We start from the raw sequence: 25,953 nt of genomic DNA, 5'->3' as shown, positions 1-25,953 counted from the left end.
ACATCATTTTTTAAATTAATTTCTCATTTTCAACATCATTCATTTTTCAACTATTTCGCTCCTTTATTTTATTTAATTATTTTAATACTTCATTCGTGTCAACTTTATTTTTTCTTCCATAGATTTCAAATATGTGAAAACTTTCTTAGACAATTGAAGTCCGACCCTGTAACACGTCATTGATTGCCAAGTGACAGATATGACATAAGATCTGTTCTGGTTCTCACTTTGAACAGTTCCGGATAGTTCAAAATCAGTGAGTCAGTTGTAGGCTTGAAAGATCTACGACACATGATGGTCAGTATCCAGTTGTACGAATGTTTTATGACTGTTTTTAACAGTCCATATAGAGAACCAGAACAGACCTAATAGATATTCGCTGTGTTTTTCTGCAATTTCGATATTAAATTACCACTATTATAATATTCATGCAGTCATTGTTCACTGTGGTTCTGGCGTTGAATTTGGTCATTATCACGCCTTGGTCATTATTACGCCTTGGTCAAAGACGAAACGGACTGGTTTAAGTTTGACGATAGTCGTGTCACGAAGTGTTCTGGCGATGCATTGAATTTATTGGAGCCTCTGGAGACACCCTACATTTTGTTTTATAAGAGAGAGGAAGGATATTGTTGGATCAAGATCTTCAGATGATGTGGTGCTGCAGGTTTTTCCGGGTTTTCCTGCAGCTGAAAAAGCAAATGCGCCACTGGAATCAATGAAGTCGCCCCGGAGCGCCAATTAATTTTTATTGTTGTTTTTATTTTATTTTTATCGTTGTTTTAATAAAAAGTTATAACTTTATAATTCAAATTACCGTTCCCTTCATTTTGATTTTTTTTATTCACATTGCAGTTGCTAATGTTCTTAAACGAAATAATCTAGAAAATGGAGTGTAATCAATGTCATTCTTCATGTTTCTGTGTTACAAGTAATTCTAGTTATTCTACCGGAACAGTGTGGGCACAACAAAAAAACAAAATCTGACACTTCAAACAGGACAAGTCAAGTAATATAACAAAAACTATTACAAAAAAACGTCCGTAACTGTTCTCTGTTCAACACGATTTTTCCCAATTATATAGCATTTTCAAATTTATATAATTCTAAAAAAGTGTGAATGTTTGGAAAACTATGGAACATCCTATTTGAAGTTGACAAACATTATTTGGTACCTATCCTTCTTGGAATACACAACAATACAAATAAATTTGTTGACTTTATTGAAATATGATTTTTACGAAAATATTTTCTTTCTTATTAGTCAGTGGGCTATGCTTGAAGACTGGCAGTAAACAAATCTAAAGAAGTGAACTTTAAACGTTCAAGCCAGTCTCAAATATACTACACAGTAGGTTAAATGGACTGACACCTATCAGAAAACAACTACTCCCCTGGGTAATACCACGAAGGGCGTTGGATTATATCCGACAGTCGTCAGTGCAGGAATCTTCACAGAAAATTTCCTGCATATGCAATTGGCAAAACAACTGAAAGAGTCAACCTTCGATTTTAGAACCGGCAGACTTGCAGACCGGTTTCAGTTTCAGATCAGTGCAAGATAGTGGCCATCATCGACCTAAAGTCAATGATATTCCATAATTGAAAATCGGAATTCTTTCAGAGTATTTCATTCCTCTTCCTAAGTTGGAGCGAAACAACAAAATGTCACTCCATCTAGTGGACGAGATACTAACCAACTGCATATCCGTAATTTGCCCGATTCCTCTGAATAAGGAAGATATAATCCAACGCCCTTCGTGGTATTAGCCAGAGGAGTAGTTGTTTTCCGATAGGTGTCAGTCCATTTAACCTACTGTGTAGGTATATTCGAGACTGACTTGAACGTTTAAAGTTTATTTTTTTTAGATTTGAAAATATTTTCACCTTGTTGAAAAATATGGAAATGACTATTTATTTATGCTGAATGGAACCCCCTCGAAAATAGTTTGCACGGTTATGACTTTGAAAGAAGTAGAGATTCAAAAAACTATATCTTATTTGATTTTATAGATATGCTGCTTGATGTATACCTTCATCGTATTTCACGATTTGTCTAGACAGAAAATGAATTGCTTATCTCAGTATGAAATTAAGTGTGCGAAAATCAACGTTGATTATATTTCTTTGGTAAAACAATATCGAAATTAAAATTCTCAAAGAGTGTAGTATTGAGTTGAACCTCAAAGCGATGTATTGTTTGGACACAGTATACCTATAACCAGTAGTGTCACTCTGATCGAAACCTTTGATGTTTGTGTCTCACAGTTTTATTTTTACAAACACTCCAAACTGTTCAACTATTTCTTAAAGACATAATGATGGTATTTGATCGAATCATATCAGACATTAAAAAAAGTTTGATTGTGTTATCATGCTGAATTTGAATTCTGCATCTCTTCATAGTACTAACATTCTGAAAATGTCAGTTGAAGAGCTGCAAAAGTATGGAGCAGCTCTGGCTCTCGCTCGAAAATACGTATCGTTGAATTCAGCCAGGAACTCGTGACAGACCATTTTAAAGAAATAGTTACAATATTTTTCTATTAACCAAAAACTTCGGGTTCTAGCTTCAAAACTGACGAAATGCAATACAATCTTGGAACCTCTATTTTCCCTCCTTGGGTGAGGAAATTCCTGATTTTCTTTCTTGAAGCTTATTTACGCTATACAAAGAACATACCTGCATATTTCAAGATTCTAGGTTCAACTTACAAAATACTAGCTCTTCCCAGCTGTTTTACCCGCCTTACCGTGGGAACCTACTCTATGTGTTAACCTACACTAACTTTCTTCGAAAGCTTCTGATAATTCCTTTTCCATATTCTCTGTTTCACTATCACTGTCGTCATTTAAATCAATAAAGAATTTATTTCCACCATTAATATGGAAGTGTCCTATCTCCTTATACTCTTTTTCAACTAAAATTACTTTTCTAATCCTTTTCTGCCAATCTTCTTCGGTAATATTAGATACTTCTTCTTTAATTAGCTCTATTACCTTCTTATCAAATTTTGGAAAATTATTTTTACGCCTGATGATTTCCCCAAATCAACTCGATGGGATTGAAAACAGAAAAATAGGGGGGAAGTCTCAGTAAGGCGTGACAATACTTTTCAGCAATATTCTCAAGGGCATACACCTTTTCAAATGTTTTTGTCTGCAAAACTTCAAGTATTTGGTTTTTGGTATAATCTTCAAAATACAAACTGATATCCATTAAAAAACTTTGTATTTCATCTTTCCTCGAATTTTTATTGGGTACTGTGATGAACTGTCGCAAATGAGGAAGCGTTGTCAAGAATTATTACACTATTCGCATCCAATATGTTTTCAAACCATTCCTCGAAAATATTAGCTTTCATCTTATGATAGTCAACATTGCAGTCCTCAAGTTTTTTTCCACATAATTTCAAAGAATTCGGAACCCATCCTTTACTTCTTCCGCAATGCTATATGATTAGTCGCAATCCTTTGTTTGCAGGCATGTTAAGCGTACAGATTCTGGAACCATCAGTCCACCCTTTCGTAACTATGTCGTGAGTGTCATACCAAGTTTCGTTCAAATAGAAAATTTGCCGTTGTTCTTGTCTATATATAGTTATTTGTTCTAAGTATTTGTTACGCAGATCTACTATTCTTCTGCTTTCCATAACTGCTTGACGTTTGTTTATTAATTTTAAATCTAAATCCTAGTTTCTGTATCCAATTCTGAAGAGTTTTGTCACAGTAGCTCACGTTATGGCCGGAAGTATTCAATTTCTCCTTTATGATTTCGGTTGTAGGGATCTCATTGCTTTTGTAACAGTCCTATATTGTTTTTTCAATGATTTTATTAGACGATAATCTAAAGGTTTTGGTAATCCTGTATCACATCGCGTCTTGCGTTTATGAGGTTTGTTTTTGACTATTTTACGTACAGTTGAGAAAGGAATTTCGGTCAAATCTGATGTTGCTTGTAATAGTTTGTTTCCCTGAAAACCAAACTTGAGATGTAGATTCTTATATAAATTTAAACATACTCTCTGTGTTTCAATATTCAAATGCATCCGAAACTTATTCACTGGTATCTTTTTCGCATTGCTCACCATCGCTATTGGAATCACTACACAGGAAAAAGTCAGCGTTGTTATCACTATTAGTACTTATTACTATTAGTACTTGTCCAAGGATAACAAAAATTTCAAGTAATTATAACTGCACCAATATCGAATTTCAACACTCACATCGCGATCAGTTCCTGAACTGAACATTGACAACACGACTCTTATAACCGTTCTCGCATTCTATTCGTCACCGTAACATGACTTCAAAATTTATATTTATGACTCTTCAGCCAATTATAAAACTCGGTTAGTAAAAATCATCCAATACGAACCGCCGATTCTTCAGTCCACGTGGACTAGTTGGCAGCGGCTTTATTTCTATGTATTGGTTTTTTTGGCCTTTGAGGGCGCCGACACTTCAAGTATGCACAATACCAGTTACTTCGACTATACCTATTGATTGACTGATACTCTTATAATAACGTTCAGCCGAAGCTACTGAACCCAAAATCTTGAAATATGCAGGTAGGTTCTTTGTATACTGTAAGTAAGCAACAAGAAAGGGAATCAGGAATTTCCACCCTCAAGGGGGAAAATAGGGGTCTAAAGATTGTATTGAATTTCGTCAGTTTTGAAGTTGTAAACCTGAAGTTTTGGGTTAATAAAAAATATTGTAACTGTTTGTGATTTCAAACTATGAAATTTGATTTCCTATTCAACGGTTTTTGATTCTTTGTCAGAGTTATTAACGCCATGAAACGTAAATATATGTTTTTTTGAAATTCTATTTTGAACGCAAAACATGACGATTCCGCAGGCAATTTACAACGAAATAAGTAGCTCATTCATTAATAATTATTTGACTCGAAACCCCTTAACTTGATAACATTACGTATTGTCTATATTGAATTCTAACAACAAAGAAAGGAATAAAATGTTTAATCTTGTATGATTCATCAATTGCTATTTAATATAAACAACAGCGAATACGTATTTCCGCCGAACCTAAAAATATCCACTGCTCTTATTACACCTACCTACCACATAAAATATTCTCAAAAACAGTGAAATTGATTCAAAACAGATTTTTACGCGTTTGTAAAATTATATCTTGACAATGTGGTGAACGGGGTTCGGCAAAGGGAACCACCAATCCCACCTTCTAGGAAATTGATTCCGCCTCCCATCGTCACTTTCTGTGTTACTGCATTTGAATGAAGATCCAACATGTTAGTAATACTTTTTATTATAAATTTTGTCTATAGACCTACTTGAAAACAAAAAAAAATGGATTTCATATAAAAAAAAATTTCCACCAAATGGAATCGCTTGCGACTAGTTTTGTTTCATAAACAGAAACATCAGTTTCCAGTTTCGAAAACAAACTCGAAACTTGAATCGCGTGTTTTGTTGTGAAATGTTTTCTGTCGTCCACTGCACGAACAGGAATAAATTGAGGACTGAGATCATAGAAATGTATACCCACCACAGAATAAAACATTGAATAAAATAATAATGTCACATGAAGTCACACATCAGAACAAAATAGTGAACTGAATAGTTGCTTGTTGTTGTCGCAGACCGTTCGACCGTGACACAAAGTTCAAAATGTTTCTTATTTTGATAACTAAAGTTTTCACTGATAGATTATCCAAACTCTCAGATGTAACTATACAAAATGTGTCATCAGCAAACTGGAAAATTGTAAGTTCTAGTATGGAGCCTTGCGGCCCCCCAGATTAATATTTTTGGGCGCAGGGTAGTATTGTATTCTACTACCCCTTGTGCAATTCAGCATTACGCAATAAGTTCTTCCTGTCAAATAGGGTTCAAACAACTGTAACAACAGGAGAATTCGATGGAAGATTGAATCAAAGGCTTTGATAACATTAATATAAATCCCTGTGAGTGAATCACCTTTGTCAATGTGATCAACTGCACTGTTAAGTGACTGATAGATAACCTTCTCTGATGATTCACAAGACAAAAAACCATACTGGCACTTACTCTGAATGTGATGTTCGTTGAGGAAGCCAAATAGAATTGAGTAAATCAGTCTCTCCAACACCTTCGAGAACACTATAGTTGCCAAATTTATTTTTTGGCCCTATTTTGTGTATCATATTATTTTTCAGGTTTTAAGTTTTTCTAGAAAAATACCAATCTCAAAACACATGTTGTTGGGAGACGGTTACAATATTTCGCAGGCTATCGATTTCATTAAGGTACTAGTCCTCAAATACCAATTTTCATGGCTAGCCATGAATTTTAACGACCAATGGTGACTTGGCGCACTCCTTTTCGTTAGCAGTATATTCCCCCAATTCGTGGCTTAAGCCCACGGCTGCCTTCACACAGGTTGATTCATTTACACTTTCGATCTGAGGTTAACCCAATCCTCCTGAACTATTTGTTGCCGAAATGTAGCTTTGTTCGATTCATTGAAAGGCGTATGAATATCACTTCACTCTCCAGTTTCTCATTGAAGTTACTGATGATTTTATCTAAATAATTATCAAAGTGAGTGGGTGGGAATATATCTAAGAGGTGCATTAAGTTAGAACTAGTTTCCATGAAGTTTACATTAAAGTCACCACACTCTATGCAATTTTTGAATTTCCTCTCAAGATTGTTGAGGAGCCTCTCAAGACTTCCCAGGAAAACTTTGAATTTCCAGAAGAGGATCTGTACGTATTTTTGCTTACTGGAAGAGTAAGATCATCAGTACTCAAAATCCTTTTCTATAGCTGGTACATTTACTTCATATTCACTAATATTAATGTAATTTTCTGCATAAATAACTAACCTCTGTCATACTGAGATCTTGAAAGGTGATTGAACAATTTAAAGTTGTTCAAAAATTTAAATTTGGCAATCAGTTCATGTTCACAAAAGTAATGCTCACTAAAGCAACAGATGTGTGGGGATGGGTGGCTTACAGGGCATCTAGACAATTTAATTTGTACTTCAAAATATTGATATTCAGGTGAATAATATTTTGATTTTTTTCTGCATCACAAAGTTTATTAAATGATTTATAGGACCTATTGTGGGCTATCCCAAGTAAAGTCAATGTGGTTAGGGCGATAAAAAATTGCTCTAGGAATTGCTAAAAAGAGTATTTGCCTAGTAAGTTGATTTTCAATTTCTTTTTAAACAAATTCAATGTGCCTGTATTATTTTCTTTGCTACTATGATCTAATTTATTGACAGCCAACAACGGCACAAGATAAATAAAGAAATGATTCAGAACATTTAACATATTCAACTCCTATACATGTTATGGAAGGTCTGTGTTTTTGAGTAGTGACAATTTTAATGCACATACTTTAAGAATAAAGTTATTCTGAGAACAATTAATAATAATATTTTCAAAGCATTTCTCATAATATTATATAATAATAATAAATTTAATCTTCAGAAACATACAGTTTATAGACATATGCTTGAAGCAGTTTGAGATACATTACATAACTAAGTTAAAACAATAATAATAATAGTAAGTCACTTGACTATGATAAATACATAAAGTCATAAAAAAACATGTAAAATATAAAGTGCAGAAGTTACAAAAAAAGAAACTAGTTAAAATTAAGTGTTAATATTAAGATTAAACATAGATACATACATGTGAGACTATTAGTTTAGGTTGGGTTTATGACTGCTCAGCGAGTATATGTCATCAAGCCCCCGTTTATCACACAAGTTTCATATTCCTCTAGTGAGTAGAAATCAAGAAGAGTTTAATAGTGAATTTAAACGTATACACGGTTGCATTTTTTAACTTATCTGGTAGCACATTATATAGTTTGTAGTTGAGTGAGTTTTTGGAAGATTAAGCACGTTTATATCTGGGTACTCTGATTTTATTGGCCCCGCAGGTATTGTGTTCATGGACAGCGGATTGCAGAGTTGAATTCGGCAGGTTCTTATGTATTTCCAATAGTGTGCTCAAAATAAAGAGAGATGGAAGGGTCATGATTTTCAGTGCTTTATAAAGTGGTCTGCATGTATCACGATAATTAGCGTAGGAGAGAATTCTTACAGCCTTTTTTTGTAGTATGAATATTTTTGATGCCGCTGTTGAGTTTCCCCAAAGTAGTAAACCGTAATTAAGATGGGTTTAAAAGAGGGAAAAATAGACGGTTCGTAGGGTGTATGAGTTTGTTACGGGCCTCAGTTGGCGGATTATAAAGAGTGAGCTGGACAATTTTAGGCTTAGTTGACTGACATGGTTTGACCAGGTGAGTTTGTCATCCAGGACAAAGCCAAGCAGTCTGACATTTATGTCTTCCTGCAGAGATGTATTTGTGGTTACTATTAATTGCTGGAATTTGTCGTTGTTTAGTTTGAGTCTATTCGCGAGAAACCAAGACTCGGCTTTCTCTTACGCTTCCTTAGCCAGTCTGACCAGTGAGTTGTGATTTTTGTGTGAATAAATTAATGTGGTAATTAAATTAACACATACAAAACTATTGTCTTCAATATTCCAATAGCATCTTTATGTTATAACTCTACTTTTCATGAACTGACACAAACAAAAAATATTAATAATGAAAGTAATAAAAAAATTGTAGATTTGAAATTGAATAAATAGTGGAAACTACTTTAAGTAAGAGTATGATTCGATTCCAGCCTGAGTTATTGCTTTCATAGTACATACTTATATAATTCGTGGTTTCCAGTTTCCAGTGGTCTGATTGTTTACTATTCTGTGTCTGAAGTTTCAAAAAGTGAGACCTCTTAAAAATTGTTGAAATGAGGGCAGTGATAAAAAAGGTCAAGCACCAACTTTCACAACATAGATATCTGTTATATATTTTTCAATGAAATTGAAAAACTTACCTGGGGTGAAGTATACAGCAAAACGAAGAACCCACAAAAAATCTTTAATGTCCTTGATGATAAAATATTTTTACAAGAAGCCATTTATAATTATCACACTAGAAATAATTATTTACAATGATTTGAAATAAAAACACCTGAATTCTATCTATATGACGATTATCTTAAAAGAAAAGAGAACATGTCTACAAAACAATCTCAAAAACAACCATGACGTATCAACTCTCGCCCTGGTCTGATGTTTGATGTTTTTCAAAACGACAATTAATCACAGACAGTGATGTTACGTGCAGTACAATTGTACTGAATCTAGTACAATCGAACTAAATGCAGTACGGCAGTACCTCTTTCGCCATTTTAGTACAATTTTGCTTTCTTTTTCTAAATAATAAAATTTTCATTCGACATTTGACAGACAGACAATAGTCTCGAGTTATGAATTAATATGCAGATGATGTATCGCAGTCCAGCATACGTATTTTATATCGCTGTATTTCATTCTGTCGATACTTTGTCAAACGCACGATCTCGACAACAGACCCCATGGGCCATGACCCATGAACATAATAAAATGATGTTTTGTTGACACTGTCAACAGTGTCAAGTGTCAACTTAACAGCGTTGAGGGTTTTTGTCTTTCATTCACTCTTGCCTGGCATAATTTGTGCAATATCTCCATTTTATTTTTTGATTGTGCACTGGTTCTGGATGCCTTATTTTCAGATCATGTGAAAAATAAATTATGCAAGAAAAAGGACGATTTGAAAAAAGTGTTATGTACATGTTTTGATGTGAAAATTCCACCCACCACTGTATTATGATTCATATATTCATAATATGATCATAAATTCACAGAACACTTATATTATTATGATGTTCCATGATATTACATAGTGCAGTACAATTAAACGTAATTTAGTACAATTTTCATTTTTGTATTGGCACAATTTTTCGTTCCCGAAAAACATCACTGATCACAGATAACCAGAACAAACCTATGAGTCAGTCAGAACTGGAAACAAATATGACGTTATTGACGTTTATCTCTAAACAATGAAGGCACCATCGGCGATGCCGTCAGAGGGCGCTTGTCTCAGTAAATGCCGTTTAACGGTATAAATTAGGGGTAATAACATGCCCCCTAATTGCTCAAGACGTCTTTGATCCGCCCCGATCACAAATTTCCAAATGGCTTATCGAGTGCAAAAACATTTCATTTCAAATGATTATGAGTTGACAAGGGAATCTATCTGATTAGAAGATAATTCGATAAAAAAATAATTAATTAACGGAATATGAAAAATATGATTATTGAAATGAATAATTGAAAAATTAACGGAGAGTATGAAACTTGTGAAGTTGTGAAGAAAACAAATTATTGTGACCCGAAGTGAAAATTAATAATTGAATAGAACGAATTATGAGTTTAGGTCAATAATATAAAAACATCAATGGAAACTATAGTTTCCATTGAACAACAGTCATTTTGTTGATTACCGGAAAATTCGAAAAACTGTGCGTGTCTTTGAAGTTCTTGATATGATCGAAATCAGTCGATTAGCCTGGGAATTATCATCATCGGGCCGACCCCGTTCTGATGATAATGTTACAGCTTACAAATGCATTAGGCTGGCCCGATGTTGTGTACCAAATGCTGATGTTAGACTGATGGTGCTGTAATATCGATGTTTTACAGATCATCCGTTTTTACTGGGGAGTTATCAACCGAAGGCGATTGTGGAAACTTACAATTGAAACGTCGTGAAGAAGTTCGATTTGAAATATTCAATCTTAATTTTTGCTTTTTTTTTTTCATCATTCATCTTCACTATTTCATTTCGATTTTAACTGTGTTTATATATTTTTGATTTTTTCAAATATTTATTTGACTAGCTCATCGGAAAATTTCAGTCTTGCTATTTTTAAGATTTTCTTCCATTCACATCTTCCATTTTTAGTTCTCATAGATTTCAAAAATGGTGAAATACCTATAGTATTCACAACCATTTCTGTTAGGACACAAGAAATCAGTTGACGCTAGGCTACAGTCACATTACTGCTTAATATCTTCCGTTCTAGTTCTGGTCTTGAACCTCCCATTTCATAAAGTTTCCCAACTCGTCGTCGCATAATTCAAATGAATTAATTTTATTCATTTGTAAATAAGAGCGAACCGCGAGAACTGACATTACGCCCCACAGCGTCCTCTGGCGACAAAAATTGCCGTGGTTGCTCTCATTCAATAATCACACAATACATTGACACATGTCAACGAATATGGACATGTCCATAATCGTTGGGCACATGTTATGTCTCACAGAACTATAACTTAGAGTTGTATAACTTAGAGTTATAGTTCTGTGGTCTGTAAGGATATCCTCAGAGTAATAAAAGACAATAGAGGGGCCTTTTCCATCCTTACATTGAAGGCAACATAACTTTATTTATTTACGGGAAGTAAGTTGGACCATAAAACAGTGGCGGTTGGTTTAGTTGATAATCGGAGGAATAGTATATATTTATAAAATAAATCATTTCAGGTGAAAATGTATTCTGTTCGAATAGTTCCTACACGAAATCTCATATTATTAATGATTATGGAAATGAGGCTAGTTTTTCTACCACCTAGTAGATTTTTATTCATGTATGGCTTTATAATAAAGCGCGTGGTTTACTGGGTTGAAATTAAATTATTTTATATGAACTAATTCATAACAATGATAAATGGTAATTCAAAAGTAATAAACTTTGCTTCATATAACCAGATGAAGAAATTTGTGATTTATTCTCAGATTTTATAAACAAGCGGTACGGTTTGTGAAGTCCGATATGAAGGATTTTCGATTAGAAATAATGATTTCACTCGAAATTGGTATCTAGGGGTGTTTGTGGACCGACATTATGAAAGGGGATATTTTTGATGTTTTTAATGATCATTTTTTTGATCTTATTCTTATAAATAAAGTTTTTGAAACTAGGTTTATATTATTTCATTATTTGACATATCCCAACCAAACAAAAAGGTTGAAAAAATGACAACCGTTCCTTTCTTATTGAATATTGTCTGCATGAAACGCGAGAGCATCGTGCAAAGAAAATAAAACCAAAACGAAAATCATATTCTTTGGGTGACGTAAGTTAGTTGTTAAGTGAGCAATAACAGATTTAACACCGGTTGCACAACAATAACTATTTAGTATACAAACTGAATATTGAGCACAGGCTTTTTAATCTGTTAATCACAGAATTAATATGACTTATGGACCACATATGAAAAACATATTTTTCATTTTTAAATACAGTTTTTTTTCATTTACATTAATGGTTTTTCGTAATTATAGAATTCGTCAGCATGAATTATTGAAAAAAAATATAATATCGGTCCACAAAGACCCCTAGATACCAATTTTGAATGAAATCACATAATAATATCAAACCTCAATCGTAATTATAAATATTCATGATTCCTAATCGAAAATTTGTTATATCGGACTTCACAAACCGTAACCGCTTGTTCATCAAATCTGAGAATAAATCACAAATTTCTTCATCTGATTATACAAAGCAAAGTTCATTACTTTTAAAATCAATATTTATCATTGTTATGAATTAGTTCATTTGAAATAAATTAATTTTAACCCAGTAAACCACGCCCTTTTTTAAAATATACATGAATAGTTATGTAGTAGGTGGTAGAAAAATTGGCGTCATTTCCATAATCATTAATAAAAATCAGATTTCCTGTAGGAATAGAATACACCTGAAATGATTTATTTTATAAATATATAATATCCCTCCGATTATTTATCAACTAAACCAATCGCCACTGTTTTATGGTCCAACTTACTTCAAATGTAAACAAACTCTCCATAACCCCTCATTACCCGCACCCCCCTCTCCAATAAATTGTACAGAAAAAGATAGTACGATACCCGCTTCAAACTACATGTATTGTATTGGTATAGGCATGGCAACTCTATGTCTTATTATTACTCTGAGAGGATATCGAATTATGTTTGTCATTTTATACGGTTTTCCATTGGTAGAACTAGTGGTGACCACGTGTGGCACATACTGCACGCATTCTGTAAAATTTCAATATTAGTGTAGTTCCGAAGAAACAACATTTTATACACGTCACTTAACACCACCTGCTCCACAAATTAAATATCTGTGCTTGCTTTTGAACTTGTAGTTCAAAAGCAGAAGTTCTGACCTAACATCAGTAAATTATTGAAATGAGATAAAAAAAATTGATATTATTTTTACTTCTTTGTCAAACAATGGCAATAAATCTGACTTTATTTTCATCTGAAAAAAAGCTTTCATTTTGAGTTTAGTAGTTCATATGTTCAGTGTAATTGCAGGATTTTATAGTAGTTCTCGTAATTGGACAAAGTACCTCAATGTAATGATATCAATACAAAAATGCAGTTTCAATATACTTGTATTTTATATAGTACAAGTATAAATAACTTTTTTTTGTGTTGATAACTACATTTTAATACCAAATTATCAAACACATTTTAATCAGATATATGTTTCTATGATAACTGATGAAGCACTTGATTTTTTCAAATGCCCATTCAGATTTTTCACTTTGAATTTACTTTCGAAATATTAAAATGAAACAAAAAGAGTTTTCTATATAGATGGGTTTATTAAAAACTATACAAATCCTACTTAACTAATGCTGTACAATTATATAAAGAAATATATTCACAATATACATTTCAATAGCATTCTTCAGAGAATTCACAAATGCTTTTTCTACATGGCTATCCTGTAACTCATTAAACTCTCTGGCAAGAGTTATCTCAACGATTTTTGGGTACATTAGGAAAAGAACATCACAACATAAAATTAATTGGACATTTTTTTCAGATCGTTCAATATTTAATGAATAATCAAATTATCATTTCAATTATAGTCTATACCAGGTGTCTCCAAACTACGGCCCGCGGGCCAAATCCGGCCCGCGACAGCCAATGATTTACTGTCATCGATCTGGCCCACGACAGCCAATGATTACCTAATTGTTGTTACTATTGCTGTGATAAGTTGAAGAAGAAAACACAGAATGATAATTACTCGGTTTTATTTACTTGCAAGGTAAAACTTACCGACAGAAATGATGACAAAGAAAACTTAAGTATCTAAGTTTAAGCAAGGGCAGAAATTGGCCCTTGGAACAAACTGAAAAAATCATTATGGTCCGAAGGCTTCAAAGTTTGGAGATCACTGGTCTATACGAAGTCCATCCAAACAGTTAAATAAAAGACCGATGGCATTACTATTTACTACTAATAAAAAAAATCCGTGTAGGTTCATGAAAAATAAAATTAATTCTGACAAAACAAAATAATACCACGCCGCCCATATACAAAGAAACTTCAAACGTTCCGTAACTATTTAGTTTTTATGCCATGCGAATTGACTTCGTATGTACTATTAACTATTTTAAGTACAATACAACATTAAATTAGTTGCATCTATATGTAATATCATAAAATGACAGGTCAATGTTCATATTCTATATTGAGGTGTGCTGCAACCTAGATGGTATTTTTTACGATACGTATATCAATGTTGACAATGGTAGAATTTTGAAACTCACTGGTACAAATTCAAGCAGTCAAAACCACATTACAGAAAATAACTTATGTGGGCAGCATTCATTATATTTAGCCGCCAAATGGAATTGACAGCCCTTGCCTGGTTTGCAAATACTACAAGCTTTTATGCTTGATCTAGTGAACCAGTCTACTTTTTTTTACAAAACATACTTCGATGGCTGTGCCTTCTATAAAAACAGTTCGAACAAGAGAATCTGGTTTTCATTTCCACTCGTGGCAGTAGCTATGCAAATCACGATTTGTTCAAAATACATGGTAGAATATTGTTCAGACTGTTAGTACCTGATTTGGTTTTGTCATCCTGCTCAAATTATTACACATTCGTCCTTTCAATTCTTGACATATTTGGTGAATTGGAATGAATATGAAATATAACGATAACCTTGAAATAATGAGAGGAGCATAAAAAAATAGATAAATGTTCATGAAAACTCACTATTCACCAGCAAACCCTAGGTAAAAAAAACATTTGAACCTCGTTATAGAAACACCAATATTGTATGATTTTTGGTGACAAAAGCAGCTTAGGATGAGTTACAGAAAAAGATATAACTATCCAAAAGGGAACTTTTTTGAAGAAACACTCTTTTAAGGTAATTGGGGCTTCATTATTGTTATCTCTGAGAGAGTAAGAATCACTCCCAAATATTTTAAAGCTACAGAAGGTCAAGTGAGAATCAATATTCTTACATCAAAACTTTTGATTAGATAATTAAGGTTTGTAACTTTATGTTGATTCAAACAGACTATTATGTATAACATAAGAACAAAGGCTTTCACGGCAGGAGTCACGATTAGAGAGAACAAAATCAGAACTTGTAGGCTGTGGTCGAATGGAAATTGTAGTACTAAACTGTTTGTTTGCTACTGCGGCAGATATCATCAGTGGTAAATGTGTTGATTGCAAGGATAAAATTTATACCTTGAAGTCTCAATAATGACTGACTGACGAGCAACATGTTCACACCTATTCATAGTTTTAGAGCGTGGTGGGGGTTGCGGTCGTGATGATAGTGGTGGGATATCCATGCGAATGCTCACTCTTGATTAGATCGCAATTTAGCCAGGTCGTTCTGAAAAGTCCGCATTTATATTGGTTTGTTCTGATTGGTCTACACTGTTGATAGGTATACTGCTGGTGAAATGTCTATAGGAATTGAAATCTATCCCATTTCTGACCTTTTTGAGTACTGAATACCATGTCTTGTTGTCATGTTGTTTTGATTGGTCCGCACTTCTGTTAGGTTGTTTCTGACCAGTGGGATCCCATCCCACTAATGATATCTGCTGCGTAGAAGATACAATGTTTGATATATATTACAAGTTCAATTTGACCATGGCCTATCAGCCCTAATTATTATGTATGAGGTATTTCATCTCTGAGATGAGAAGTGTATGTAACTAATATATAGCTGCTATGATTATGATGACAGAAGCACATTTCAATCTTCGAATCAATAGAAATATAGAAAAAATATGGAATATTTTTATCACAGATCATTTCTATTTGTTCATAAATGCACAAAAGAACATTCAACTTACTTACTTTCAGAACTTCAATAACCACAACTCGATAACGGGCTTCAAGTATCACATAAGTTTCAAATCTATAATCAGTGTTCAAACATGTGTCTGTGTTTTCAGTCTTAATGCCAAGTCATCTATTCAGATGTTCCAATATGTTTCAAATGTAATGTGGTCAACCCACAGTACTTCTCTATACGTTAATATTACAATCTTCCTCGGAATCTCTATTCAATGACTTTCTCTCCTCCGAGCTGCCATAACTCTTATACCTATCCTTCAGTTTTTTAAACTTCCTACTACCATCAGTTTCATAGGATTTACTTGCTCTACGATACCTAATGTTTTCCCTAGTTTTAACTTTTTTGCTTTTGTGTTTCTCATCTTCAGACTTTTTCAAATTTTTCAATTCCAGATCATAAGCTGCCGTTTGACTAACTATATCCTGAGCGTTAGCCTGTACTGCCACATCATTCGACGTCTTTGATTGTCTAGACCCTCGATTTTTTTCATAACCAACAGAATTTGCGGAGTTTAAAGAACTCTGCACGAGTTGATTAATTTCAGGACATGACGAGCTGTCACTTTTTATATTACAGCTGTCTGAATTACTGCTATATTTTTTGCGAGATAATTTCATTATTCTTGATTTCCTACTAGAACGGGATTCCTGACCCGATCTGGAACGTTTTTCCTGCCCATAGTCTTTTTTTATTGTGGCAGATCCCTCGGTATCGCTGGAAGAGCTTAATTCTTCTATTTGGATACCTTGGCATAGTGACTTCATCACTAATTCGTCATTTAGATCCAAGTTATTTGTATGGCTGCTGAGTTTCATGTTGAAAGTGCTACCAGTAATATTTAGAGAAACATTCTCATCTTCACTTTCACTCTTGACAAGATTATTGTTATATGGTATCACCAGCTTTCCAGACAGAAACTGGTTAATGTGTTGACCATCTAAGCCTGCATTACCAGTTCGCCGATTTAGATTTGGTTGAAAACTCTTGACATCCCCTCTATTTGTAAGAGCATTTATAAACTGCAAACGTGAATCTAAACTAGTGCTGCTTCCTTGTTTTCCTCCAGACCTCGATAAACGTCTTGAAGTATGGCTCAGATTTCTGGAGTGACTTCTAAATTGTCTAGTAGCTTTGCGCTTACTTGATTTATGTCTTCTTGAGTTGATCTGTAAAGTAAATATTGTTATCAAATCTTGTAATACTAAAAATTCTCAATAAATTTCTACTGATATATTTCATTGAAATTGGGTATTGTAACGTCTCTGGTTCTGACAGACTCTATGATGAATGATACTTGAAGGTGATAGCGAACGACATAGATAGTGGAGTGGACTGAGAGAATTGAGATACTGAGAAATTTGCTTGCACAAGTTGCTTGTAAATCAAACCCGGATAGTGTTCAGGCAGAATACTAATTCATTCAGACTATAATTACATCTATTTACATCTGAATATCTATTGCTACCTAATTGTCTAAGAAATTTTGTTTGGAGAAAACAAACACGAAGTCGCACAAAGCACTTTATTGTACCAATTCAAAAATTCATTTACCAATCACTTGTATAAAAATATCGTAATATTAGTTAATGTTGGCGTTGACAACCGTGTTAGCCACAGAAAGTTGATAATTGTTCTTGAGTTGGTATGGACCAAAATGACTGACAACTAGTATAAAATGTACTGTGAATTAATAAATAATAAAGTTGGTTGTAATTCGTACTGATCATATGAATATATAAATGAAGGTGGATTATATATGGGACAACCTGTGTAATGATATAACAGTGGAAGGCTTAATAAGCAGCAATTGAACCTCGTAGAAATTAACTGCTGGTGGTGATGTATCTAGAATAAATCTGGGCAGCAAAAAGGTTAAATAGCAACAATCCAAATTTGAAAGAATGAATGACGTACTCCAAACCTCAAAATTTATAATTAATTCGAACAACGGTTTACAAACTAAATCAGAGAACCTCCAAGCCTTCAACAATTGAGGCGTGAATCTGAATGTTACTGTTAAACTCGTGAAGACTCATTAAATGATTCGTCAAGGAATATGAGTCTTGGTGGAATTTCCTCCTTTGGCTATGACCTATCTCATGTAAATAGTGCAATTTGAGCTTGAGAGAGAAGTTGCTATTGGATCAACTATCGTCTCGATGTTGAGGTATGGTGTAAATAACACATGGAAAATCGTCGATGGGGAGGAATAGGCAAATTAGCCTAAATATCTGCTTTTATCTTGGCTCGAATACTGGCTTTCATCATGTGTCTCTAAAATAATCACTCAAATATATCCATTTCAAACAAGAAGAAACAATGTCCAATAGAATAAATAATGAGCCCTAATTTATTGTTCAATATTTCCAAAATGTGAAGAAATTTAATTTTGTTCCACCAGCAGAACCCATTGATTAAAGAAAAACAGCAAATGGAAAATTGGCGATAGGAGGAAATATGATCCGAAAATTAAGGAAAATTAAAGACTCGATGCCACGCTATACAACATTGGGGGTAAATAGTTAACGCTTCATAAAATGTTCAATGCTGAATATTGTGAAACAAGAGCATTTCCAGTATTGTGCACAATGTTGCAAAGTCAACCACAAAAGTTGTGTGTAGGTTAATAAACGCAATTTCAGTTCATTGAAAAACGTATTCCAAAAACACTTTATTGTGAGATTTTCACTAAATTGTTCAACTGTTGTTGAAAGACACGCCAGATGAAGCCATTCTATGGCGAAACACGTGTTGCGTTTTTGTAAAACAATTTAGTGAAAATCTCACAATAAAGTGTTTTTGGAATACGTTAGTTATGAATTTTCATCAAGTATCGGCCGATTTCATCATATAGTTCATTGAAAGTTTCCAGTTCACTTACTGTGATTCTGTTGAATAGTATTATGCCATTGAGAGAAGTATTCTGGAACCAACAATAAGTGAATTAGAAGATAGTGATGGTTTTAAAAAAACTCATATTTAATGAATTTTTCCTAAATGATGTTACCCAAAGAGAAGAAGAATGGAACTCTATTATCAATTATGTCACATGAAGATACATTTTTGGGAATACTTTTCAATAAATCATTAATTTCGAATTTGCACGTCGATAGTGTCTGCAGTAAACTGAACAAAGATTTTTTTTTTAAATTAAGCAAAGCAACCAACGTATAGAACGATAATTTATTGAGAACACCAGCCCACACGTCATCTAAATTTTAAAAACCTCCCCAGTACAGTGCTGTTACGTTTTCTGATGATAAAACTCCAAATCAAGCAGTATATTTTGTTATAATTGTGAAGGATTTTTTATTGAAAAATGTTTTTATAGTGTACATGAGTATCATGATGGCTCTTTCGACTGAGTTTTATTATTTATTTTTTGTTTTTATAGGTCAACAAACTCTTATTCAGATTTTTCAACAATATTTTAATGTTAATTTGTTTTTATAGTTTCACATGCTTTTACTGAAGTTTTTTTTTAATACGTATTTATTATAAGAAGTTCCACAGTGGCTTAATAAATTATTTTCTACACCCGTACTCTAACAATACACTTATATGACCATAATCCGTTTCATAATGATATTCATTATGATACAGATTTTTCATAACGATACAGATTATCAACCAATAGAAACCCATAATTTTTCAATCAAGAATCCTGTTCCTTTGTTTGTCCTAGATTCTAACCTGAGTAACTAATTGCTTTATTTGTCAAAATCAGTTTTCATATGACCTACCTATATTATCAAAATGTCTGAAAACAGCGATATAGAAGGAATACCATCGACTCCAATATTTTTAAAAGATCAGATTAATTACAGTTGTTATATTCAATATAAATATAATTAGAATCTTTATAGTTTTCATATATCCATGATAATACCATTAAGTTTGTGTTTTTTTTTTAATATGAGTTAATTACTGAAAATGTGTTCAATACAAATATAATATTTATAGTTTTTCATTATTTATCGGGTTTAGAAAAAATAGCGTATGCAACTCTCATGTAATGGTTATTAATACACTCGCATATACCATACAAAACTCGCCTTCGGCTCGTTTCGTATCCCGGTTAATGCTCGTGTCTTAATAACCATCATTACATGATCGTTGCATAATATACTATTATTATTGTTATTAATTTTTTTGCGTTGAATGAAGACCAAAAAATTATGGAATAGAGAAAAAATTAGCCTAAAACTGTGGCCTGAAAATAAATCTATGAATCCAAGGTGATCTAGCTTAATAAATATACAAGTGTGAAGTAACTGTATTTATTTTCGAATACTGAAAGTCAAAGATTATGTTGATATAACAAGCTAACCAACTCATGACAGCTACGGAAGTAGCTTATTGGTTTCAGCTGATTTTTCATTCCTATAGCGATAAATGAAATTTATTTTGAAATACTACTCTGTTGAAAAAATAAGATGAATTTTCATTTTTCTCAAAAAATATTTATTTATTCATCAATTTCTATTTTGTCCCCTTCGAAGTAGTTCCCCTCAAATATAATATACTTGTGCCAGCGTTTTTTCTAATCCTCGAATCAGTTCTGATATGTACTTTTTGTTATCAGCGTTGTTGTCAGCGATTCGATTTTTGTATCATCAATTGTCGCGCCGCACTGTCCTTAAAAGTTCTGTTCAATCTTGGGAACAGGAAAAAGTTGCAGGGTGCCGAATCTGGTGAGCACGGTGGCTGAGGCATGTTTACAGTGTTATTTTTGGCCAAAGAATTACAAACAAGTGAGGTGCATTATTATGATGATGAAAAAGCCATGAATTATTTTTCCACAATATTGGACGTTTTCTTCACATTGCCTCTCACAAGCGGCGCATAACTTCAAGATAATACTCCTTGTTGATCATACGACCAAGTGAAAAGAACTCCTTATGCACTAGCCACTGTAGTAGAAGAAAACAGTGAGAAAAACCTTGGCGTGCTTTTTTGGTGTTGGCCCTCCTGGATCCTTCAATTGGGTCGATTGGACTTTGGTTTCGAGGTCATATGTTATAACCCTTATGTTATGTTATAACCCATTTAAGTGAATTCAGTTCCTGAATGGTGCTCATGCAACGGTTTTATAGGCTTCAACACAGTGAAAAGCTTATCAAAATAAATAATGGCCAACAATCTCAAAAACTAACAAATATGTAATTATCTCATAATTTGTTTATTTCAGTAAAATACTATATGAAACACTATGTACGCTCTGTATCTCAATAGTTTCACCCCAAATGTCCAAATAATGTATTACAATAACTTATATGTCAAGCCTATTATAAGTACTAAAAAGAAGAACATTTTTAAAAGAGTTATAGAATTATAAACTAAATTCTGCTCAGAATCCTTCATTTGTATATTTTATTGAAATATTGGAATATCACGTTAAAAGGTACGACCTCGTTAATCCTTAGCTCGCACAAGTTTTGAAATATTTTTCCCTTTATTTTTATTCACAACCATTGGACATGTTGGATCAATTAGATATTGAAATATATTTATAAAACTATTGTAAATTTTGTGGATATTGTCACAACTTTCATAGACAATCTAAAAAATCCCCTTTTCAATAAATAATTTAAAATTTGTGAGGTTCTGTTCATTGGTATTACTACATGTCATCGATTCTTTTAGTGATTTAGACTTATTTGGTTGTCAATTCGAAATGATTTCAATAATAGTTCCAAAATGATTGGTGAAATTCATATTTTTTTATGGTTTTGAAATACCTAGATTTGCAAATATTTATAAAAAGTAATCTAATTTACTTTCACTAATTGGGTCATGCTTATCAGAAGGGCACCAAGCGACATTTGCGTAATTTCGAGAAAATGCCTTCTAAAGTTGCAACATTGCAGACACTTACTTAATTACCTTCAAATGACAACATTCATTTATGATTGATGTGAATAATTCAATTAACTTAATTTATGAAAAAAGTGGTCTCAAAGTACGAATTTTCATATAATTTTGAGACTTTTATCGCTTAGTTCCTTTCTAGTAAATAAGCTTAAATCCAGAAAGATGCTGTACAAAATGAAAATGAAACGTCAGTTGTTAAAAAATACTTATTTTAATTGAAACAAAACTCTCAACTGAACAAAAATTTAGTTTAATGCAGAAAATATTTCCAATTGAAATTTTTAATCATTGTTATTTTCCTCCTCAACTCATTTTCGAAGTCCAAATCTGGACCAAATCCCTCCAAGTCATCTTCTAATTCTGCTCCCTTCAAATTTTTATAGAACTGTTCTGCATCCGCCGGAATAAAAGGCATCAGCGCCTTAAGATCCGCAAGTTTTTTTTGTTGAATTTTTTTTCCTTCTGGCCAAAGCATTACTAGATTTATTTGTATTGAAATTTGATTGCGTTTTTTCAATTTTTTTTTGAATCTTAATTTCTTTGAATTCATCATTATTGTTATGAGTATAGTCAAAAAGATACTGAAAGGCTCTCCTTTTGTTATTTTTGTAACTCTGGTTTTGAGCCAACTAACTTTTTTTTTATTTTGATCTTGTTTTCTGTTAACAACTGCACGTTCTATTGCTTGTACAGAAAAAAATCTTCTTTCTTAATTTCTGTTACGGTCAATGGTTTTTTATGTCGGCAATGCTTCATTATGTTTATATAATCATCGCTAGTATAAATCCTTTGATTCATCTTTATTGCTTTTTCAATATGTGAAAAATCTGAATCATTTGGTACTAGATACTTGAAATAAACTGTTTCTAAAGTTTGATGATTGATAAGAATTGTTTTCATCATTAAAACTATCCTAATTTTGCGATTCTGTCCTCCGCAACTATCTGACCACATTATCAGCATTTTTGTGTTTTGACTGAGATGATTTTCAATGAACTTCTTCAGTACAGATCCAACTTGCGGGGCCCCTCGCCCAGCTGTCCCCTCTTTCCATACTAAGCAGTATCAATTTTTTCCACAATGGACACCTTTATTGTACAGCCAGAGTTGCCTTTTATAGAAAACTAAGTTTGTGAATGATTATGAATAAAACTAACCGACAGTATAATTAGAAAGTGAACAATGATCAGTAGAGAATCAAGTCACATGGAGTAGTTGAAGCAACATTACTCCTCGTTTCGTTGAATATCTAATCGAGACCAGGTGTTTAGGTCCTTTCTGATTTATTCTGTATCTGCAATGATCCACTTAGTTCCCAGTGCAAGGTCATTTTTCAAGCGTTAATACACACCTGGCGCTTGGTTCTGTTCAGAAACATGACCCGAGAGTACTTATTTGTCGTACAGTGCCTTAAACTCATTTTCACAAAAGTGTCGCTTGGTTCTTTTCTGATAGGCATTACCCAATTTTTCCATGGATAATAGCAAGTATTCTTGATTAAAAAATTTTGAAATATCTTGTGCTTGACAAGTAGTTCATATTAAAGAATTAGGTTATAAGACTTCTGATTTCCCATAATTTGAAGTTATTTCAAAACCAGCCTTACTAGACTAAATTATCGACAGACAGATTTTCAAAGATAGTCCAATTGTTAGTAACTTAAATATTATTCTTCCGTATGAAAATTGGAGGTGGAACTTCATCTTATTATTCATTTGTTTTATTACCCTATCCCTATTTGTTGTATTAAATAACAACTCTAATGACAGAATGTTCAAAATAAATAATACATTAATTGTAAATAGATCAACCAATTGTTGCAAATGTATCGTCATATCATCAGTCTCACCTTTCTAGTAGCCTTCAGTTCCGCAATTTGCACTGACACTTGGCTGTCTCCCGAGTTTCGTCTACTCTCAATGCTAACATGTCTCAGACTGACACTCACTTCGCTGTCTACTGAATAATTATTGCTTGACACAGAACAAACCACCTCATTTGGCACTGCTCCTCTACGATTCACTAGACGAGGTAGATTGGCAGCCCAAGTCATAATGAAATCATTACTAGCAGCACTGTTCAACTCGAAATCAAGTCCCACGGGATCGGTGTGGTTTTCATAAATGGATATCTCACCACCTTCTTTAAATTTTTTACGCTGCGCAAAAGCTTTGGCGATTATCTTGTGCTTCTTGAGCTTCATAGGTTCTTCTACCTCACAATGAAATTTTCTGAAAATGAAAGTCATGTATGATATAATGGTAACATTTTGTGCTTTCAATATGGAATACAACCACAATAATCACAGAAAAATAAAGAAAAATATTAAACTACCTAGGTATCTAGGTATGTGGAACTCAGAGGACTCTACAACATTATTATATTTTTAGCAAGCCACTTCCAATTATCCTGAAAGAAGGCATGAACTTTGTCACTTCAAGTAAATTCATTGCATGAAACTGTTGGTAATTAAACAATGAATATATTCTCAAAACACTTTACTACATATACCACAATTGACATTTATTTTTCACAAACAACCACTAGATAGCGCTAATCCAACGTGGCATCATCATAATGAGTTTTCGTGATTTTTTTTGTTTGCTAATGATCTGAAGATGTTTGAAATATATATATATATATATATATATATATATATATATATATATATATATATATCGTCCACATAAAATCAAGCAATCAACTGAAAACAACAAATACAATCAAAGATTTAGGAATCACTCCTAACCAAAAAATGTCATTCAAACGCCATATTGCAAATGTTAACTTTGGAGTACAAAAATGATAACCCAACTATTTGGGTTATCATTTTTGATAAAAAACAGTATCCATTAAATAGTTGGGTCTTGTTATTGGTCAACATATGAGATGGAACAAATAAGTATCCTATGTAACACAGATGATGAGACTACTCATGCACAAAGAGTTTCAATTGTAAATGGCTGGATATAGAAAAAACAGTATCCATTAAATAGTTGGGTCTTGTTATTGGTCGACATATGAGATGGAACAAATAAGTATCCTATGTAACACAGATGATGGGACTACTCATGCACAAAAAGTTTCGATTGTAAATGCCTGGACATAGAAAAAACAGTATCCATTAAATAGTTGGGACTTGTTATTGGTCAACATATGAGATGGAACAAACAAGTATCCTATGTAACACAGATGATGAGACTACTCATGCACAAAGAGTTTCAATTGTAAATGCCTGGACATAGAAAAAACAGTATCCATTAAATAGTTGGGTCTTCTTATTGGTCAACATATGAGATGGAACAAACAAGTTTCCTATGTAACACAGATGATGAGACTACTCATGCACAAAAAGTTTCAATTGTAAATGCCTGGACATAGAAAAAACAGTATTCATTAAATAGTTGGGTCTTGTTATTGGTCAACATATGAGATGGAACAAACAAGTATCTTATGTAACGCAGATGATGAGACTACTCATGCACAAAAAGTTTCAATTGTAAATGCCTGGACATAGAAAAAACAGTATCCATTAAATAGTTGGGTCTTGTTATTGGTCAACATATGAGATGGAACAAATAAGTATCCTATGTAACACAGATGATGAGACTACTCATGCACAAAAAGTTTCGATTGTAAATGCCTGGACATAGAAAAAACAGTATCCATTAAATAGTTGGGTCTTGTTATTGGTCAACATATGAGATGGAACAAACAAGTATCCTATGTAACGCAGATGATGAGACTACTCATACACAAAAAGTTTCAATTGTAAATGCCTGGACATAGAAAAAACAGTATTCATTAAATAGTTGGGTCTTGTTATTGGTCAACAAATGAAATGGAACAAACAAGTATCTTATGTAACGCAGATGATGAGACTACTCATGCACAAAAAGTTTCAATTGTAAATGCCTGGACATAGAAAAAACAGTCTCCATTGAATAGTTGGGTCTTGTTATTGGTCAACATATGAGATGGAACAAATAAGTATCCTATGTAACA

The 25,953-nt window shown here is 33.1% G+C and overlaps 2 protein-coding genes across 6 annotated transcripts in view; both read right to left on the bottom strand.

Annotated features, from left to right (window-relative positions):
• LOC111507610 (NPC intracellular cholesterol transporter 1) overlaps window positions 1-9,230 on the bottom strand; it is an 82,938-nt gene extending 73,708 nt beyond the window's left edge. For 2 of the 5 annotated variants that reach the window (XM_074184958.1, XM_074184954.1), the window contains exon 1: window positions 8,892-9,228. In XM_074184958.1, coding sequence (XP_074041059.1) covers window positions 8,892-8,975 — 84 coding nt within the window. In that variant the 5' untranslated portion in view covers window positions 8,976-9,228. Of the gene's footprint in view, window positions 1-8,891 lie in introns of all 5 variants that reach the window. The other 3 variants (XM_074184948.1, XM_074184960.1, XM_074184950.1) reach the window with 3 other exon arrangements.
• Window positions 9,231-13,531: 4,301 nt separating this feature from the next.
• smo (smoothened, frizzled class receptor) overlaps window positions 13,532-25,953 on the bottom strand; it is a 28,417-nt gene continuing 15,995 nt past the window's right edge. Inside the window, exons 5-6 of the mRNA XM_023167251.2 lie at window positions 23,798-24,179; window positions 13,532-17,240 (exon numbers count right to left, since the gene is read on the bottom strand). Of these exons, the coding sequence (XP_023023019.1) occupies window positions 16,245-17,240; window positions 23,798-24,179 (1,378 nt within the window). The 3' untranslated portion in view covers window positions 13,532-16,244. The remainder of the gene's footprint in view (window positions 17,241-23,797; window positions 24,180-25,953) is intronic.

Source organism: Leptinotarsa decemlineata, unplaced genomic scaffold (assembly GCF_025532065.1).
Source record: "Leptinotarsa decemlineata unplaced genomic scaffold, Ldec_3_MD MMD2_P_RNA_scaffold_2, whole genome shotgun sequence".
In the NCBI taxonomy this organism is placed as follows: domain Eukaryota; kingdom Metazoa; phylum Arthropoda; class Insecta; order Coleoptera; family Chrysomelidae; genus Leptinotarsa; species Leptinotarsa decemlineata.
The sequence above is the reverse complement of the archived record's forward strand: the minus strand, read 5'-3'. Positions and strand labels throughout refer to the sequence as shown.